Genomic DNA, 22,094 nt, shown 5'->3' on the forward strand with positions numbered 1-22,094 from the left:
CAAAAGTGACTATCTCTATCATCAATAACCTCTGTGAACTACTCAGGCGAAGCCCGAATTCCCAAATTCCTCCCGGCAAACGATCCCAACTACTGCCTCTCCGGAGGCATAACAATTATATTTTTATTTTTTTTTTGTATAATCATGTATACCCATCATTAATCTTAAAATGAATAAATTTATACTTTGTTAATTAAAATCAAAGTAACCCTTTATTAATCCCCCACTCGTTCCTAAATAAAGATCGCAGTTGATCCCATCCCGCGTAAAAGAGATTAAATTCTCTTACCAAAAAGGGACGGCCGAGCGAACTTCTTAAAATAGTGTAATAGCGACTCAGTCGTTTACTTGCTTTGCGGATCTGTCAGTTCGTTCGACCCGATTCCAAATGCCACGAGACGTTTAAACTTTGGGATAATAAAAGATAGTTGTTACGCCCTTTTGTCGACTCATCCTTCCCGGAGTCTGGACGTAACACTATTATTGTCTAATCTATTTAATAAAAGATCGACTATCCTCTTTTGCTTGTCATTTAATTGTTTGTATTGTTTGGTACATATTTCCATACTTTCTTCAAGTGTCATGTAATCCTCCCTTTTTTTATTTTCTATTAACTGTTCTATTTGTGGAAAATTAGCAAAACTTTTACCTTCAGCACGAAGTATATTATTAATTTGTATAAGCTTTATTTTGTCCTTGTAACATACCAAAATGTCGAACATAATTCTCCGACATTGCTACTTTAAAATTTTCCCATAACTCTTCAGGGTGCAGTGGCTGACAATGTAATAATATACGTACAAATAATCTACGAAGTTGTCGAGACATTATCCATCCAACAGCTTCATTCATAGCTTGTTTCCATTCATCATCATCTTCGATTAAACCTAGTGCCAAACATGCTGTTGAAAACGATTGACAAAATTCTCCATTTACAGTTCTCAAATCATTAAAACTTGTAGCCCCTTTCACTGTAAGTAATAATAACCGTAAATGATATAATTCTGTTTGTGCTGGAACATATTCGGCCTACACGATTATAATGGCTTTTACGTTTAACCCAACGCGATACATTTCTACCATTAATTTTCTCTTTCTTAAATGTATAATGACATGGAATTTCTATATATAAATACTGTCTTGTTTCTTTATCGCGTATGTTCAAAGAGAAATAATCTATTAACATAGTAACTTGATTTAAAGCAGCAATCATTACATCATCAATGTTTTCATTTTCGATTATAATATTTTGTTCATTAGGAAGATGGACTGGTAAACGTATTATAGCATGACTTTTATCTTGTAACTTCTTACCAAAAATACGCCAACTAGCTTCTATAGGTCCAACGTGACGAGCTTTAATATGTAATGGTTCACCTTTCCCGTACGCCTCGGATCAGGCTTACCGGTGCCAGAATTCGGGAGAAGGGGGAAACTCGGATTCACTCTTCCTTGGTATAAGCGGTTTAACAATTAATTTATTCAAGCGGTTATTAAGAATGTAACACTAAAAGCTATATTTACAATGAAAACGTGTGACAGCGGTTCATACAAAAGTTTACAGAAACGATGTTGTAGTGACGGGCGCGCGTGCAAGGCTCGGGAAGCGACCGCGGCTCATGCAGACGATGCTGGGGTGTTCTGCGGTCGCGGTGTTTACATGCAAGCAATTATTATTATTATAATAAGATAGATAGCAGCTATTACAATAAGGAGATCTTAAAATTTACGAGGTGTCGCCTTAGTGTGGTTCCAACCGCCTAATCGCCTTATCCTTAAAAGGACGGGGCGTCGGCCCTTTCTGCGTCTTATCATTAGAAGGAGTAGTACGCTAGTGTAGTCTAAAGGCCACGTATAAAGGTGGAGTTAGCGCGACGCGGGTGGTTATCCTAAGGGAGCTAATTAATTCTAGTACGGGGTTCAAAACGGTCTTACGAGCTATCAGGTCGCGGTATGGGTACGGAGCGGTCTTACAATCTAGTTTGGACGCGATATGCGCGGAACGGTCTTACTGTCTAACTGGACGCGATATTTACAAAACGGTCTTACGGTCTAGTCTGGTCTGGTCGCGATATACGCGAAATGGTCTTACGGTCTAATCTGGACGCGGTGTACACGAAGTGGTCTTACCATCTAAGGATGCGCCGTCCCAGCAATCGGGTAGCCCGTGACCTGGTTTAACGCAGAGTAGGATGCGCCGTTCCAGCAACCGGGTAGCCCGGCATAACCACGGGTAGCCCGTGACCTGGTTTAATGCGGGATGTCAGGATGCGCCGTCCCAGCAACCGGGTAGCCCGGCATAACCACGGGTAGCCCGTGACCTGGTGTAACACGAGAGGTAGTTTCGGATCTGGAGTTAATGAGAGGACTCAGGATCGGGAACTGGTAACGCTACGCTTGCCGAACCGCCTTATATACTGGTGGCCGACCTCCCATTCACGCGAGTCGGCGCGTGGTGGGGTGGCTCCACGGTGGGGCCGCGACACGGGTGTGGAAGCTTAGGGGCGCCATAGGTACCGAGTCTCAGGAAATGCGGGCGGCTGGTCGGCTCGCGAGGCCGCTAGTAACGGTATCGTTACAAATATAATTATGTATCTCATCATGATCAATAATTACATTTTCTGTTATTGGCTTAATGATTATAGCAGCAACATCGTGTCCTTTGTAAATATATTTATACAAATATTTAACTAATTTGATACTTGAAATTATTTCAATGTTAATATAACAATTAAATATAATCGATAGGGCAATATGGAACAACATAACGATTATCGACTATATATCCACCAGAACATTCAAAATTTCTACCATTATCTCGTCTACGACAATAAGGATAAGCATCTTCATCCATTCTAGTTTCTTCGAGAAAATATATAGGATAATGTTTCGGATAACGTCCATCTACCAAATTCCAATCGTCACAAGATCCATGAATCATAACTATGTCATGTAAAATACGATTCTCACATGGATCAGGAATTTCAGCAGAAATATATTTATCAACAATCTGTGGAGTTATTTTAAAATTGTATTTTAAAGTAATCAACACATGAACATGTGGCAAACCACGTTTTTGAAATTCAATAACGTACACAAATGCTGCTACCTCACAAAAAAATTTTTGTTTAACAATTAAATTATTTAAATAATCTCTTTTAATGTTAAAAACACGAGAAGCTTGTTGACCAGGTAAGAGGTTTTCCTCGATTTCACGCCATTTTGGATTACAAGTCATGGTAATAAAAAGGTCTGGTTTACCAAACTTACTAACAATTGCCATTGCATCTTGATAATTTTGTAACATATTATGCGGTGATCCAGTAAATGTGAAATATAACCATTTTTCCAATACGTCCATTAAAATTATTTGCCATAGTTTCTATATAATCTTTCAAACTTTGATATGTTTCAGTACGTAATTCTTTTTGATGATCTTTACTATAATCAATTCTATCTTTTCCAATTTTTACATAACTGTCTACGAGCCACTGTTGAAATAGACGACGACCTAATATAAAAGCATTAAATTCATTACGAATAGCCATACGATATTTAATATAATATTATCCTCTAGTTATTTGTCTATTACTATTTAATTTTGTTAAATGACGATGCCATCCTTGAGTACCATATGGATAAAACAATGGATATATCCATGGTTCAACATTTGGGTCCATAATACTCTTTTTGTAAAATTTTAGTATTTCTATTACGTATTGTAACGTATGATTCTGGAATTTCTCCATCAGCATTTGTATAAAAAACAGCAGCAACTTCATTAGTTCTTTGAGCATTACATCGATGTTTATCCATACCTGGTTTTAAAGTAAATAATAATTGTGATTCTGGTAATAATTTACCAGATTCCATTTCTAAACGCCGTTGATTTTCTAATTCTTCACCCATCATTTGATATGATTGAGCAAATATATTACATTCACGCATTATATGTTCAAGATTATGTACAATTTCAAAATCTGAATGTGAATATTGATTAAGACGATAATTTATTGCTTCATTTGAATTTACAATTTAAAGTTGGCCATAAATAGAAGTTTCATTTTATAGAGCATATAATGCTGTATTAATTTGATAATAAATCTGCCCTTGTATCTTGAAACAATATGGACCAGGTCGTCCATCTTGAAAGTTGATTAAATTAGCGTTAAATGATGCTAATGAAAATGAATTATTATAGCTACGAATATGTTAAAAGAAATTATTAGATTTTTCATGAGTTCCATCAAATAAAGAATGAAGAAATTGAGGAAACTTAGGTAATGGTTGAAGATATACTGCACCATGGTTACAACAATCATGAAATGAATTTTCTTTATTAGACACTTTTTCAGCAGCGAAATGTTTTGCATTACAATGAACACAATATACCATACATCCATAGACCTATAATAATATAATATTCTTCTACATTATCCATTATTGTTATATCATTTATATTTAATTGTGGCTGTCCTTTTTTTCGTAATCGATATTGAGATCGATATTCTGCATGTTTTTGGTGTAACAAAGTAGCATTTGTTGTTACATGATTATTATGTATTTCACTAACACTTGTAAGATCAATAATATTATATCCTTGATTAATTTTGTTTTGTAAACTATTACTATTATTTACTACTACTTTTATAGCTTGTCGACGCTGACTTTGATTATCAGTCTTTGTTTCACAACGTTGCTGTTTAAATTTTTCTTCTTCCTCTAAATTTCGTTCTATTTTATGTCTCGGCATTTTATAAAAATATAGATGGGGAAGTTTTAAAATATTTAAATATATAAATATATATGTATGTATATATATATATATATATATATATATATAGATTATTATATAATTATTAAATATAATAATTAACACTAAATAATATTTATTATTAAATATAAAATAATTATTTTATTTAATTAATTATTATCAATTTATTGTTTTAAATAATAATATTTATAACATTGTAACGGGGTCACTTTTCGCGAGTGCGTGGATAAACTCGGTCGGGATCAGGGCTCGTGAAAAGGTGAGACACACGAAAGATTTAGGTATTGTCTTTATTTGCCTCTTTCGGCAATGGTCGATTTATAATAGTGAGCGCGCGGCGGATGGTGCAGCGCGCCAGATATAATGCGCGTAGATTATTCGGTGCGCGATGTTCGATATATCGAACCGCTTATAATATTCGCAAAGCCGTGTTTATTTTGACGGCGCGCGAGACGCGCAAGAAATTGGGCGCGGTCGGTCGGCGCGTATACGGCAAGGCCGTGTTTATTTTGACGGCGCGCGGAATAGAATGAACTATTAGGCGGTAGGTATTTCGGCGCAATAATTATAATTATAGTATTATAATATTAGTATTAGTTTGGTCGCGGGATTAATCGCGTGTTCCCAGTGGTCGGGGAATTCGAGCGGAGATCGAGTACCCTCGACCGGGCGGAGAACTCTCCGTCCCTGCTTCCGTTCGCGGAGTTGAGGATAGCGTGGCGGAGTCGAGAAAACTCGACGGGGCAGCGAACTCGCAAACCCACGGTCCGGCTAGCTGGAGCGGTCGAATGATAGACCGTAATCGAGGAGAGCGGCGAACACTCCGCTCTCGTTGAGTCGGTCGGATTTGTGTCAGGAGTTCGGAGACTGCACGGAAGCCGAGAATGCTCGGCGGAGACTGCGAACTCGTCAACCTCACGTTCCGTCGTTGCTACGATTTTCAGGATCGGTTCTGGTATCTCGGAGCGTACTGCTCGAGCGGATTCAGGAATCGTTCTGGTCCCGAGATGCCGAAACGCTGTCTTCTTATACCCGAGCGTCTATCGGTAAATGCGTCGTTCGCCCCCGGGTGGGGATAACGACGCGTTGTTTTCGGCGGGTAAATTACGGTAAACGCGTCGCTTCCCCTGGGCGGAACGACGCGGAGTTTCGGCGGGTGACGGGATCTTCCGGCAGCGCTCGGCTATGCTCGGTTTTCGGCGTAACGGCGGCCGTATAACGGCCGCCTGGTTGTTTATCACAACCGCGGTTTTGAGAGATTAAAAAAGGGCGCTAGGCGCCTCTGCCACTGCCCGGCTGGTGTTCGCCGGGCGGCAGACTTCCGGCTGACTACGTGCCGGGTAACGATGGGGGGTGCATCGTTACATCACCCCCCGCCTACTGTGCCTGAATTTTGAGGCACTCGCTTACTCTAGTCTTCGGCGGTAACGCAGCTTTCCGGCGTTGTTGAACCGCAAGGTCCAACGCCCTTGCGGTGTGCGGACCTTATATCGCCGGGACACGTGAACCGCGAAATGCGGGATCGGCGCTAGGAGTCCCGGCTCTAATTCCACCATGATCGGCGGTGGCGGCGCGGGGCCCATCGGGACCAGGATTTCGGGCATGGGGGGGGCGGGTGATGTTTCATCCGTTGTTCGCTCCTCTGGTGTCTCCTGGCCCGATGGCGACCTTGGTCGCTTGGCTGGCGTCCTCATCGGTACCCCGGCGTGGCATCGGCGACGGCAGGCGGATAGCGGCGGCGGCGGTGTGGCCAGCATGGCCAGCTTCCGCTGGTTCGTCCTGTCGGACCGCTGGATGGCGGTACCGACTTTCGGCGGCCGTTTCGGTGGTGGCGGCCGTGAGATCGGCGGTGCTTCTGGCACGCCTGTGCCATACGGCGGCTCGGGCTCTCCCAAGATCTCGTTAATTGCTTTCAAGATGTCTTGCTCCATGCTCATCTTGGCAGCTTCTGAGTCCGTGATCTTTCCTGGTTGCCTTCCTTCCTTTGGATTCTTGCTTTTTAATCCGTGGTGGGGTTGTTTTCCTCGTTTTCATCTTCGTTTTCTTCGTCATTGTATTCGTCAATATTGATGTTATTATCGTCCGGATCTTCTGTCTTGTTGTTATTGTCGTCGGTGTCTGTGTTTTTGTTTTCGCCGGGAGCGGGTTTTAGGTCCTGGATATGTGTATGGCGATACCATTTCCCGCGTTGACTCCGGAGATCGACGATTACCGGCGAAATGAACCGACGTACTTCCAGCGGGCCGATGAACTTTGGCGCGAGCTTTGCATTAAATGCGTTCGCTTTGTTTGAGAGCGGGTAGTTTCGCTTCCAAACGTAATCGCCTAGTTTTGGTCGCCATTCTCGCCGTCGTAGATCGTAGTATCGCTGCTGTCGCTGGAATCCCCTGGCCAGGTTGATGCGTACGACCTCCTCGGCGTCCTGTAGTCGTTGTCGGACGATGTCAGGTTCTGGGGCCTCCGTAGGTGTTGGGAGGGCGGGGGCGGGCGGAATTAATTCGCGGCCGTGATTAAGATAAGCCGGCGTATATCCGGTGGCACCGTGCTTGGCGGTGTTGTACGCGAATTGTAGCGCAGCGAGATGTTCGTCCCACTCTCGGTGGTCGCGGTCTACGTATTGCGCCACCATTGTTTTTATAGTGCGGTTGGTGCGCTCTACGGGGTTACAATGTGGGCTGCGGACGGGTGCTGTACGATGCTCGATATTGAAGGCCTTGAGCCTCGCGGTTAGCGGTGCAGACTTGAATTGCGTCCCGTTGTCCGATATAACGATATCGGGACGGCCGTGTCGCAGGATTACGTTTTCCGTGATTTCGCGTGTTACGGCCGGTGCCGTGGCTTTTCTTAACGGCGAAAGTTCTACCCACTTTGAGAACCGGTCTTGCATACGTGTCCCCGGCGCGATCGGGGAAGTGGTCCTACCAGGTCGACCGTGATGTGTTCCCAGGGGCGGCTAACGTGTGTCGCATGCATGTGTCCCGCCGGTTTTTGCTGGAGTGCCTTATGCGCTAGGCATTTGGTGCAGTGTCGGACGTAGTTGGCGATTTCCCGCAACATCCCGGGCCAGTATAAATTTTCGGCAATGCGGGCGATAGTTTTCGCGACCCCCCCCCGTGTCCGGCCGTGGGGGCATCATGGTACTGCCGGAGGATCTCTCCGCGCTGCTCGCGGGGCACGCACCGCTTCCACTGTTCGTCGGCGGATGTCTCTTTGAAGTTTAAACTGTGGAGGAGGTGCCGGTAGAGCTCGTTGTTCGTGATTCGGTAATCCGGGTGCGCGGCGGGGTTGCGCCGGACGTTGTTCAGTAAACGGTTATACCAGCGGCAACGTATCGGTCGAATCGCGTTTACTTCCGGTTTTCGTGAGAGCGCGTCGGCTACTCGGTTTAGCGCTCCTCGTCGGTATTTGATTTCGTAATCAAATTGCTGGAGCTCGAATAGCCAGCGAGCGAGTCGTCCCGTCGGGGTTTCGAGCTTTTGCAACCACCGTAAAGACTGATGGTCTGTGATGACGGTGAAGGCGTACCCTTCCAGGTAATTTCGCATTTTCCGTATGCCCCAGACGACCGCCAGACATTCGAGCTCCGTGGCGCTATAGTTTTTCTCGGCGCCGGATAGCGTGCGGCTCGCGTAGGCGATGACACGTTCGCCGTCCTCATGATATTGCGTGAGGACGGCTCCTAGCCCGCTGGTACTCGCGTCCGTTTGTAAGAAAAACCGGCGGCTAAAGTCCGGGCATGCGAGTAAGCAGTGGTATCAACGCAGAGTACTAGTTGTTGAAACGCGGCGGCTTCTTCCGCTCCCCATGCCCAGCGGGCGTTCTTTTTAGTTAACTGCGTGCAGGGGTGCGGCTAGCGTCGAGAAGTTCTGGATGAATCGTCGGTACCACGACGCCATCCCGAGGAACTGTCGGATTTGTTTCACCGAGCGCGGTTCGGCCCAGTTCGCGACCGCGCTGACCTTGTCGGGGTCGGTGTGGATGCCGGTACGGTCAACAACATGCCCCAGGTACTTCAGGTTGTCGATGCAAAATCGATATTTGTCGGGGTTTAACCGGAGGCGGGCTTGACGGAGGCGGCGGAATACTTCGGCGAGCAAGTCTAAATGTTCGTTGAACGTGCGGCTAATTATTATAATGTCGTCCAAATAGACGAAAACGTTCGGTTCGAGTGCGGGTCCGATGACGGTATCGAGCAGGCGCTGGAACGTGGCCGGGGCGGAGTGCAACCCGAACGGCATCACCCGGAACTGCATTAAGCCTTTTCCCGGTACGGTAAAGGCTGTGATCGGTCGACTTTCGGGCGTCAGAGGTACTTGCCAGTACCCGTTCTTTAAGTCGAGCGTTGTTAGATAACGGGCGCCGCGTAGTTTGTCCAAGGTGGCGGTGACTTGCGGCGGCGGGTAGGCATCTTTCTCGGTGACCTCGTTGACCTTCCGAAAATCGATGCAGAAGCGGTGCTTCCCGTCCTTCTTCCGGACGACCACTACGGGCGAGCTCCAGGCACTTCGAGACGGCTCGATTACTCCCGCCCTTTCCATCTCTTCGACCTCCGTGTCGATAATGGCTTGCATGGCCGGGTTGCGTGGCCGGTATCGTTGTTTGATTGGTGTGGTCCGGGTTAATCGGATCTGGTGCTCGACCAGCGGAGTCGGTCCCGTGACTGTCTGGAATTTCTGGAGTTCGCGGTTCAGGAAGTTACTCAGGCGGTTTTCCTCTTCTTTTGTCCGTTCAGCCAGGCCGCTGGTTTCCCCGCATGTCGGCGGGCGGTGTCGGGCTCGCCGTTGCCGGGGCGGAGTGATCGCGAGCCCCAAGCGGCCCCATAGATCTATCCCGATTAACGCTGCCTCGCGGAGTGTCGGCAGGATCCAAAAGTCGTGGATATACGTCCGTCCCTGCAGATATACCGGTAGTCGGACCTTCCCGAGGGTCCGAGCGGCGGTACCGTCGGCCATCTGTATTTGGCCGTCTTCTTCGCTGGGTGTGATGCCGAGTTCCTTCATTGTCGCGACGGTTTCGGCATTGATGAAGGAAACTTCCGAGCCCGAGTCTAGTAGGGCTTCCACGGGGTGCCCGTGCACGGTTGCTGTAATGTGTGGCCGCGGTGTATATCTCACTTCGTCCTGTGCGTTCGGGATGCGGCCATGGTACTCCCGGCGCGTCTGGCGTTTCCCGGCGGTGGATGGCAGTTGGCGGTCAGTATGCCGTCCTTCCCGCACTGCGAGCAGAATCGCCGTGAGGCTTGCCGGCATTGAAACCGGGTGTGCCCCCGCTGTTTGCAACGCCAACAGCATTCCTCCCGGTTATATGCGGTCGCTACGGTCGGTGTTGTAGCGCCGTGCGGTCCTCGGTTCGGCTGTTCCTGCTCGATCCGCTCGAACTCCGCGGTGTCCTCGAACAATTCATTTAATTCGTGTACGTCCCGGCGCTTGATGTACTTCTTGTATTCGGGCCGCATATTTGCGTAAATTCGCGACAGTCTTTGGTCGCGGGTGAACCCCCCCGCTCGGCGTATGAGGGTCATCATTTCGTCCGCGTACGGCGCGAATTTTTCGTTCTCCCCCTGTTTTCGTTCGGCGATTTGTTGTTGTAGCTCCTCGTTATACCGTGGGGGTAGATACCGCCGCCGGATGGCGTTGCAGAAATCCCCCAACGTCCTCCAGTCCTCGCGGTTATTACGCGCCCAAGCGACGGCCTCTCCGCGTAGGAGCTCGGACAGCCCCTTCATGAGTTGCTCGCCGGAATACCCGTAGTCTGCGCGGAGGTCGTCTACGCGTTCTAGGAACGCGATGGGGTCGCGTCCGTCGAATGGACGTCCCCATTTCCGTAGATGCTCTAGCATCTGTACAGTTGCGGATGGTTCGCTTTCGCGTCTTTCGTCGCGGTGTGTGCTAGGCGGCGCGATCTCTATGCGTGGGGGCGTCCGCGTGTTTCGAGCGTCTGGGCCTTGGGCCCCAAATTCGTCTGGGTGTGAGTCTATATATTGGCTCATCCGGCTGCGGATGACATCGAGTGTACCGGACGTTTCGATGCCATGTTGCAGGGCTATATTTATTAGTTGCTCTTTCGAGAGCGTGTATAGCCAGGGCCTTCATATCGCTTGGTTATCGACCACGCCGTTAGAGAATAGAAAAAAAATCGTGTGTCCCGGACGGTCCTACTGTTCGGGCGCCAATGTAACGGGGTCACTTTTCGCGAGTGCGTGGATAAACTCGGTCGGGATCAGGGCTCGTGAAAAGGTGAGACACACGAAAGATTTAGGTATTGTCTTTATTTGCCTCTTTCGGCAATGGTCGATTTATAATAGTGAGCGCGCGGCGGATGGTGCAGCGCGCCATATATAATGCGCGTAGATTATTCGGTGCGCGATGTTCGATATATCGAACCGCTCACAATATTCGCAAAGCCGTGTTTATTTTGACGGCACGCGAAACGCGCAAGAAATCGGGCGCGGTCGGTCGGCGCGTGTACGGCAAGGCCGTGTTTATTTTGACCGGCGCGCGAGACGCGCAAGAAATTGGGCGCGGTCGGTCGGCGCGTATACGGCAAGGCCGTGTTTATTTTGACGGCGCGCGGAATAGAATGAACTATTAGGCGGTAGGTATTTCGGCGCAATAATTATAATTATAGTATTATAATATTAGTATTAGTGTGGTCGCGGGATTAATCGCGTGTTCCCAGTGGTCGGGGAATTCGAGCGGAGATCGAGTACCCTCGACCGGGCGGAGAACTCTCCGTCCCTGCTTCCGTTCGCGGAGTTGAGGATAGCGTGGCGGAGTCGAGAAAACTCGACGGGGCAGCGAACTCGCAAACCCACGGTCCGGCTAGCTGGAGCGGTCGAATGATAGACCGTAATCGAGGAGAGCGGCGAAACACTCCGCTCTCGTTGAGTCGGTCGGATTTGTGTCAGGAGTTCGGAGACTGCACGGAAGCCGAGAATGCTCGGCGGAGGCTGCGAACTCGTCAACCTCACGTTCCGTCGTTGCTACGATTTTCAGGATCGGTTCTGGTATCTCGGAGCTGCTCGAGCGGATTCAGGAATCGTTCTGGTCCCGAGATGCCGAAACGCTGTCTTCTTATACCCGAGCGTCTATCGGTAATTGCGTCGTTCGCCCCCAGGTGGGGATAACGACGCGTTGTTTTCGGCGGGTAAATTACGGTAAACGCGTCGCTTCCCCTGGGCAAAACGACGCGGAGTTTCGGCGGGTGACGGGATCTTCCGGCAGCGCTCGGCTATGCTCGGTTTTCGGCGTAACGGCGGCCGTATAACGGCCGCCTGGTTGTTTATCACAACCGCGGTTTTGAGAGATTAAAAAAGGGCGCTAGGCGCCTCTGCCACTACCCGGCTGGTGTTCGCCGGGCGGCAGACTTCCGGCTGGCTACGTGCCGGGTAACGATGGGGGGTGCATCGTTACATCATTTATTATTATTATTATTATTATTATTATTATTATTATTATTATTATTAGAAGCATTATTATTATTCATTATTACCATTATTATCATCATTATTATCATCATCATTATCATCATCAACATCATCATTATTATTATCATCATCGTCATCATTATTATCTTTATTTAAATTTAAATTATTACATATATAATATTTATATATTAATATACAATAATTATTTAATCAAATATGTATATATATAACATATATTAAAAAATCAAACTTATATAATAATATGTCTATATTATATTGTTTGAGATTGAGCGTCTCTAAAGGGAGCGCTCGAAAATTGGCGCGTTAGCGGCCATCTCACGCGGCGCACGGCTCGCCGCAAATCAGATCACACGTAAACAGCGGCGCTGCACGAATCACGCCAGGCCCGCGGCATCGCTCGTGCCGTTCGAAGCGGGCCACGCAGCGGTCACCCGAGAGAGCTAGAATTACAAACAAATACGAATAACAACGTTCTAATTTTCCTAATCATCGCAAACAACACCAAGCTCGATCTTTCGCGAAAACACGTCGAACATTCTAGAATAAGCAAAAGAAAGATTGTACAAAAGCTCTCTTGGGGAACCGCCGGGCGCACTCGATCGTGAACTCCATCCGTGACAGTGTGTTATTATATCGTCTAAATTCTCGTGATAGAAAAGTCGCTCGCTTTTCTAGTTCGTACTCTCGCTTACGAAACGCAAAGTTTCCGATTGTAATAAAAGAGATTTCTCGTCGCTCGCGATTAATCTCTCGCAATCAAAGCGCGTCGTTTATTCCGTGGCTCGCGGAATCGCGCAGTTTATACCATCGCTTGTGGTATTCAAGATACATCCGCCGCTCGCGGAGAGTATCTTTGCGCGTCCGGTGCAAACTCGATCTCGCAGGGCTTCCCTCGCCCACGTCCACTTCTTTCTCGCACATATATACTTATATGTCTAATTTTTTACGATTAAATATGTAACGGCAGGGCCGTTATTACGGCGAAATATATATATTGGGTGATTGCATAAGTTCGTGCCCGATTTAAATATAAACTTCAATAGATTATATTTTAAAGATAACACTTTTATTAATCAATTATATAGTCTCCATTCTTTTCTACAATGGTTTTCCAACGATCTATAAGTTTGTCGATTCCATTTTTGAAGAAAGAACTTGGTTTTTGTTGAAAAAAGTTTGTAAGGTGGTTTTCGGCAGCTTCCTCGGAATTGAGATTCTTGCCATTTAAACTATTCTGCAAAGACCGGAACAGATAAAAATCTGAAGACGCAATATCTGGAGAATATGGCGGGTGCTGCAGAATTTCCCATTGCAACTCCTGCAGTTTTCGCAGCGTCTGTTGAGCGACGAGTAGCCTAGCATTATCGTGGTGGAATACGCCTTTTCGATTGGCCAAAATCGGACGTTTTTCTCGAATAGCTGCAGCGAGTCTAGTTAGTTGCTCACAGTACTTGTCCGCCGTGATTGTTTCGCCGCGTTGGAGCAGCTTAAAGTAAATAATTCCCTTGCGATCCCACCAAACACACAGCAACACCTTTATCGGATGCAAGCCAGCCTTTGCTACGGGTTCTGCTCCTTCAGCTGCTGTTTTCCATATCCTTTTTCGCTGTACGTTTTTGTAGAGAATCCACTTTTCATCGCCTGTTACCATTCGATCTAAAAAAGGCTCTTTTTTGTTACGCTCGAGAAGAGAAAGAGCCACAGTCATGCGGTATAGCTTATTCCTTTCAGTCAGGAGATGCGGCACCTACGTATCAAGCTTGGAAATGTATCCAAGCTTTTTTAAATGACGAAAAGCGGTTGAATTATCGATGTTCAGCCTCTCAGCAATATCCTCAGTTGTAATCCTTGGGTTTCTTTCCACTAAGGCATGCACAATGTCATCATCAATGCCAGAAGGCCGTCCAGAGCGGGGTTGATCCTCCATGTTGAAATCACCATTTCGAAATCTGCCAAATCACTTTTTGACTGTTCGGAGAGCAGGAGCGCGGTCCAAACGCTTTAAATATTTTTTTGTGCAATCCCAACACTCACGTCTTTCCAAAATTCATATAGCATTGCATGCCGCAAATGCACCTTTTCGTTCTCCATTTTTAATGATTTCTCTTATGCACAAATGGACTTATCTGAACAATATCTGACGCTAAATTGACATAAGACAATGTCATCTATTCGGTGTAAGCAACAATTACCACACGAAAACAATAGAACTCCGCCATCCAGTAACTTAATGCCATCTATGAAAATCGGGCACGAACTTATGCAATCATCCAATATATATAAATACCTACATCCGCCTCGCTTACTCTATCCTGCTCCGCCTATCCTATTTGCACGACCACCGCGCACGCTCTATCGCTCGCTCGCATGCCACACGCACCGTTCCGCTCGCGCTATCTCGCTGGCATGCGCTCTCGCTCTCGACTTGCACTGTCTCTCTCTTGCAGTCCCCACACGGAATCGCCCCCACTATCGGACCGACAGCATAGTGGGGCGCCCCGGCCGGGTATATAAGCCCGGCCGGCCGAGACATCCAGTTCCCGACACCGACCTGACTAGTACCTCTCGGGCTAAGGTTTCACTTAGCCCAGTCGGGTTTCGCCGACTGCTGTCACCGCTCCTCGGGTTAAGGTTTCACTTAGCCCAGTCGGGTTTCGCCAACTCCTGTCACCGCTCCTCGGGCTAAGGTTTCACTTAGCCCTGTCGGGTTTCGCCGGCTCCTACCACCAATCCGGGCTGAGGTTTCGCTCAGCCCTACCGGGTTTCGCCGGTTTCCGTCAAGGCCGGACTCGACGTGACACTCGGGCCTGCCGGCAATACCGAACTACCTAGCCTGACACTAGTGATAAGCAGTGATGCCAGAATTGGGTCGCGAGCAACATGCAACCGAAGTGGAAGGGATAACACACACAAGCGCAAACCGCGTACGTGTCAGCTCGGTGCTTCGGCTAGCTTCGGATAGCAGAAGAGGACAGATATACTGTTTTCTGTCTCTCTTCTTTCTATCGAGCCGGCAACTATAGCGACGGGCGTACGGCCGACGGCGACGAGCGATGTGACTCGCTTTTCGATTCTTTATGTACATGAGCGTTAAATGTTTTTTTTACAGCCTTTTTATGTCATATAATAAATGTTTTTTCCAACTTTCCTTCCTACATTATATATTAAATGATTTTTCACGCTTTCGATATTATATATTTATATTAGTGTTCAAGAAAGTAAGCGTTTTATAAACTATATTATTAATTTCGTTTCTCGAACGTTCTAAAGCGAGACGTTACGTGCGAAGCCTTGTTTTCATTCCGTGTTTGCGGTTTCTTCGTATCGTTCGATTCTGACAAACACCTCGTTGTCGATAGCCGATTGGCTCTCGGAATCGAACGATCGAAATTCCTCATTTTTTGTAGTACCCGTATCAACCAGGACTATTGTACGTGGATCGAAGAGAAGGTTTTTCGTTAAGACACTTCGTCGCAAGCCTTCACCGGGAGCACACCGAACGCCTAACGCTCATAAAGTTATAATTAAACGATAATTCGCGTGTACGCTCATATCTTGCTGTCGCGTGCGATTACCTAAGACGGTCCGGGAGTTGGTGTCGAAAAGAATAAATACTGTTCAACAAACTAAACCCGGACAACTCAATTACGTCCTATCTCTCCGATCGGCGAAACAAATAAATTCTGTTAATGTGGACGTGTAAATCGAAGGCGCGGCTACATTAAATGGTCCTTCGAGCCGGATTTTGGAAAAACAGATAGTGATTCGGTAATCAGTTCGCGGAGTGCGAGTGAGAACGCTGACACGCTAAGGTAACAGCACTTATAAAAACTATCGCGAGACGGAGACGGTGCGCGATATCAAAACATCTATCCGCATTCCGCTGCCGTAAATAATAACGCGAGTGCGTTGAAAGGACTTCCGGGAAAATAAAGTGCGCGAAGTCAACCTTGCATCCCTTTGCATTATTAAAGTTGTGCTCTTAAGCACAACATATCATTATTATTTGCGCCCTGCGTAATCCGCAGTGCCGCGCAAATCTCGCGCTTCTTAGCGCTTTGCACAGCTTAAGTGCAATCTTTGTGCTCTTTAGCACTCCGCACCTCAAAGTGCGTCCTGCGTAATCCGCAGTGCCGCGCAAATCTCGCGCTTCTTAGCGCTTTGCACAGCTTAAGTGCAATCTTTGTGCTCTTTAGCACTCCGCACCTCAGAGTGCGTCCTGCGTAATCCGCAGTTACACATAGTTGTCGCACGCTTTAGCGCGCGGCACTGTTAAGTGAAAATTATAGTGCGTCTTCGCACATCCGCGTGCGACGGACCAGTCGTCACGCTTCAGCATCTCTACAACCCAAAGGTGGTGAATTGTTGCTGAAAGGCTTCATCTTATCGGCCTACCATCATGACGGACTCGCTGCAGGGCCTCCTCATCGAGCAATCTATTACAATAAGCTCGATGAAACGAGTGTTCCCCAACTTTAAGAAAATGGGCAAGGCCAACGTCACGCAATACAAGGCGAAGAGTCGACTGGACGCCTTGGAGACATTATGGGAAAGGTGTCAACGTCTCAACGTCCAGCTTCAGCAAATAGCAACGGCCGACGAACAGCGTACAGTCCCATACTTCACCGAGGAGGAATTCTTTACGGCCGTGGACGTCTACCACGAAGCGGCGGACTACCTCGCAGACGTGATAGGTAAATTCTCCCGGTGCGACCCAAATGCGGCATCAACGGTAAGCGACATTTCTTCCCGCGAATTGTCTGGTGCGGTTTCATTGCAATTACCACGCATCCCGTTGCCGAAATTTTCCGGTAATTTCGCGGAATGGGAAAACTTCCGCGGAATATTCGAATCGCTCGTCGCCTCGAAAGAATCGCTGTCGAATACGCAGAAATTACATTATTTAAAAGCCAGTGTCACGGGCGAAGCTGCTGTATTAATTAATCATGTTAAGATTGCAGACGCAAATTACGATGGTGCGTGGAAATTACTTATTGAAGAGTACGATAATCAAAACGCGATTATTCATGCGCATATTCATGCTTTCGCTGATTTGCCTATTATGAAAACGGAATCCGCTGTCGAACTCAAAAGTTTACGCGATACCGTTGCCGCGTCATTAGCCGCGTTAACAAATTTAGGCAGACCTGTTGAAAAATGGGATGACTTATTAGTCTATATTGTTTCGCAAAAATTTAGTCCACGCACACGTAATGAGTGGAATCTGCAACGCGGTAAATCAACCGCATCTCCGACGTATGAAGAGATTCGAGATTTTATGACGTTGCGAATTCGAGGACTAACCGATCATTCTAAGTTAAATGCCGATACTTCGTCTCATAAAAATAAAGGCTCTAATCGGGCCTCGGTGAATAACGTAGCCACCGAAAAATGCTTGAATTGTTCCGGCAATCATAATTTGATGTTATGCGACGAGTTTAAGCGTAAATCCGTCGAACAGAGAACTCAGTTTCTCAAATCACACAAATGTTGCTTTAATTGTTTAAAAGTCGGCCATTTCCCGACCTCTTGCAAGAGTAAAAAACGCTGTAATTTGTGCCGACGAGCACATCATACGCTCTTGCATCGTGCATCAAATATACCAGTACAGAAGATTAGTGAAAATTCTGTTTTGGAAAACAAAACTCTTAACGCTCAACCGAGCGGCTCGGCCACCCCTGAGATAAAGAACGAGACCGCCGTCGCTTCCGTTCAAACGATTCATTCGCCGCTGAAAAATCCGCCGAACGTGTTACTAGCCACCGCATGGGTAATACTGCGTACCATCGAAGGACGTAAATTTAAAGTTCGTGCGTTGTTAGATCAAGGCTCGGCTGTTAGCTTTATTTCGGAATCGTTGTGTCAAACTATGCGCACGAAACGTTCCCGCGCGAGCCTCCACGTACAGTGTTTCGGCGAACGATACAGTGGCGTAGCGAAATCTCAGGTGTCTCTTACTCTCGAGTCTTGTAATGGGCGAGGTTCCTCCACCTTTTCTTTGACTGCTTTCGTATATCAAAAAATTACGTCATACGCTGGCTCAAAGACTAAAACCGTAGATTATTGGCCGCATTTACGGAAATTATCTCTCGCGGATCCGGATCCGTTTAGCAATCATCCGATCCATCTGCTCATCGGATCAGATTTATATGGATCGTTATTAAAGCAAAAGATAAAACATGGTCCGACCGGAACTCCGACGGCCCAGCTTACTGCTTTAGGATGGATATTATCCGGTCCAACCGGCACTTCTAATTCAATTACCGGTTCCGCGACTTCATTAAATTGCGTAACAATTCCTTCGCTCGATTCTCTCCTTCAAAAGTTTTGGGAGATCGAGGAAATTTCTTCCGAAATTCAGCTGTCGGAAGAAGATAAAAAATGCGAACAACATTTTATCGAAACACATCAGCGTGCCGAAGACGGCCGCTATATAATACGGTTACCATTTAAAACCAACCCTCCGCTCGATATAGGAGCTTCGCGCGAAACTGCCGCGCTTCTTTATTCGAAATTAGAACAACGCCTACGAAAAAATCCGGATCTCGCGAAACCCTATCATTCTTTCTTAAATGAATATAAATCTATGGGTCATATGGAATCTGTCTCCGACGAAAATCCGACGCTTAACCAAGCAGTGTATATACCGCATCATCCGGTACTACGCGAGTCTAGCAGCACGACGAAACTTCGCGTAGTATTTAACGCGTCGTGCAAAACGAGCAATGGTTCTACATTAAATAATCATTTAATGACCGGGCCTAAATTACAACGCGATTTGTCCTCAATTATCCTTCGTTGGCGTCAATTTCGTTATGTGTACACCGCCGATATCGAAAAGATGTTTCGACAGATCCGCGTTCATCGAGACGATGTCGATTTTTTGCGGATTTTTTGGCGATCTAAGATTAATTCTCCGATACAATCTTATCGATTGCTTACAGTTACATACGGTACAGCTCCAGCTCCGTATTTAGCCATGCGCGTTATCAATCAATTAGCTATCGACGAAGGTCATTCCTTTCCAAAAGCACAAACAATAGTACAAGATTTTATTTACGTCGACGACGTTCTATTTGGCGCCGATGAAGTTCCGTCGCTAAAGGAAAGTCGCGATCAGCTTACGAAATTGATGGCGCGAGGCGGTTTTCATTTACGCAAATGGGCTGCCAATTCTATAGAATTATTAACAGACATTCCTCCGGGAGAGCATGAACTCGCTATCGCTCGTACATTCGATAAGGATGATACGCTTAAGGTGCTCGGACTTGAGTGGATACCACGAGAAGATTCGTTTCGTTTTCAAATCGAGTCACCTTCGGTCAATATGAATACGAAACGTTTGATACTATCATTTATCGCGAAATTCTTTGATCCACTGGGATGGGTTTCTCCAGTAATAATCACCGCGAAAATTATGATTCAAGAACTGTGGCTAAGAAAACTCGATTGGGATTCTCCTATCGCGGCGGACTTATTAGAGCCCTGGAAAAATTATTGTGCGGAATTCATAAATTTAAAAGAAATTCGCATTCCGCGATGGACTGGAATGCATCCGGAAAATTTGGCTATCGAGTTGCACGGATTCGCCGACGCGTCTAATCGCGCGTACGCCGCTGTCGTTTATTTAAGAATTCTCCGATCGCTCAGCGAGTTTTCAGTAGTCTTAATAACCGCAAAATCAAAGGTAGCGCCGATTAAAACGATTAGCGTGCCGCGTCTAGAATTAAATGCCATAGTCTTATTAACTCGATTGCTAGAATTCGCGCAAAAATCGTTAAATATGCAGCACATTCCGACGTACGGATGGACAGATTCTTCGGTCGCGCTCGCATGGTTACGAGGCCATCCATCAAGATGGACTACTTATGTGGCGAATCGCGTATCGGAAGTACAAACTCGGCTGCCGTCGATTAAATGGAATCACGTCCCATCTAAAGAAAATCCAGCGGATTGCGCGTCGCGAGGTTTGTCCCCCGCTGAACTCCGCGATTTCAAACTTTGGTGGGCCGGCCCTGCCTGGTTGAGTTCCCCTTCTACCGCGTGGCCGATCCATGATAAATTAAAAGATCAACTTGAAGCCGATCGTCAGATAATCGAAACCGAAACGCGAAATACGATCGTTTGTCATGCTCAACATATTCTGGAGTGGCAATTACCGAACGAAGTCTCTACATGGAAGAAGTTAATTCGAGTCACGGCACGCGTGCAACGTTTTATTAATAATCTAAAATGTCGCGCGACCAATGCGAACGTGAATACGACGTGCTTGTCCGCTGCCGAACTCAAAGAAGCTTCCTTGTTTTGGCTCCGTTACGTGCAACAACGACATTTTCCATCCGAAATTCAAGCGTTAAACGATAAAAGTTTACTGCCAAGATCCAGTTCTTTGTTATCGCTTTACCCCTTTCTCGGGAAAGATAAATTAATTCGCCTTGGCGGGCGGATTGACCATTCGTCACTCAGTTATGATGAACGGCACCCTATAATTTTACCGAAACATCGAATTTCGGATTTATTAATCGCTCAAGCTCATAAAGCCTCTCTTCATGGAGGCACTCAATTGATGTTAAGAATTTTACGCCAAAATTATTGGATAATTTCAGCGCGCACCAGTGTAAAATCTCTTATACGTAGTTGTGTAAAGTGCGTACGCGAACGCGCACGTACCTCGCAACAGCTGATGGGGAATCTCCCCCAGCCCCGCGTCACGCCTTCGGCTCCGTTCTCGCACACAGGCGTCGATTACGCCGGGCCGATGAATATAATTCCGTCAGTCGGCCGCGGTCAACGATCCAAAAAATATTATGTTGCCGTTTTTATTTGTCTCTCGACAAAGGCCGTCCATTTAGAATACGTAGATGATTACGCTACTAACGGTTTTCTCTCCGCCTTTCGGAGATTTGCAAGCCGTCGCGGTCTCCCATCCGACATGTACAGTGATAACGGCACTAATTTTCAAGGCGCGGACCGCGAATTAAACACTACCTTTCAGCGACTTGTCGCCGACCCTCAAATACAAGACGCTATAGCTAATGATAACGTAAAATGGCATTTTATACCTCCCTCTGCTCCGCATTTCGGCGGACTTTGGGAAGCCGGTGTCAAAGGATTAAAGTTTCATTTGAAACGAGCGATTGGTTCCCGAACATTATCGCAGATCGAGTTCGCTACGCTGCTGTGTCAAATCGAGGCTTGCCTAAATTCCCGCCCGATTTCCGCGTTACATGATGATCCGAATGACTTTTCCGCGTTAACTCCGGGTCATTTTTTAGTCGGTCGCCCGTTAGTAAGTCCGCCTGAAGAATCTGTTTTAGATATCGATTCGAATCGGCTGTCTCGATGGCAGCAAGTGCGTACGATTTTAGAGCAGATCTGGCGTTCTTGGTCTTCTGATTATTTGCATACATTGCAACAAAGGCGTAAATGGCAAGAAAACAAACCGGTGCTCAAAATTAACGAGCTGGTATTGTTGAAAAATAATTTGGCACCTCCTTCGAAATGGGAACTTGCCCGAATATTAGACGTACATCCGGGATCGGATGGACATGTCCGAGTAGTTACATTGCGTACTGCCAAAACCACTCTAAAGCGACCAATAACGCAGATCTGTCAGCTACCGATATCAAGTGACACTGGCTCTTAAATTAACTTGCGTTTTCTTTATGCGTTAATAATTAAGTTTGACTTTAATTATCGTCACGCTCTGTATATGTACATATATCTATTCTAAGAACGCCTATGTAAATAACCCTATGCTAAGATTTACTGATTAAGTTGATTCATGTATTTCGATGATCTTTATCTGTACTCTTTCCTATTATTGTATGTTGAAAAATTTGCTGTAGAGCTCTTCGGACCGTCTGATCGAGA

The 22,094-nt window shown here is 46.5% G+C and overlaps 1 protein-coding gene across 1 annotated transcript; it reads left to right on the forward strand.

Moving 5' to 3' along the window:
- The first annotated feature begins 16,620 nt into the window (after nt 1–16,620).
- LOC138941635 (uncharacterized) lies at nt 16,621–21,867 on the forward strand. Its single transcript, XM_070311479.1, has 2 exons — nt 16,621–16,915; nt 17,396–21,867. Exons 1-2 carry the CDS (start codon nt 16,621–16,623, stop codon nt 21,865–21,867), a joined length of 4,767 nt encoding a protein of 1,588 aa, XP_070167580.1.
- The last annotated feature ends 227 nt before the right edge of the window (nt 21,868–22,094 follow it).

Source organism: Polyergus mexicanus, unplaced genomic scaffold (genome assembly GCF_030449975.1).
Source record: "Polyergus mexicanus isolate NDT 795.1 unplaced genomic scaffold, iyPolMexi1.0 SCAF_20, whole genome shotgun sequence".
NCBI classification, from domain to species: Eukaryota; Metazoa; Arthropoda; class Insecta; order Hymenoptera; family Formicidae; genus Polyergus; species Polyergus mexicanus.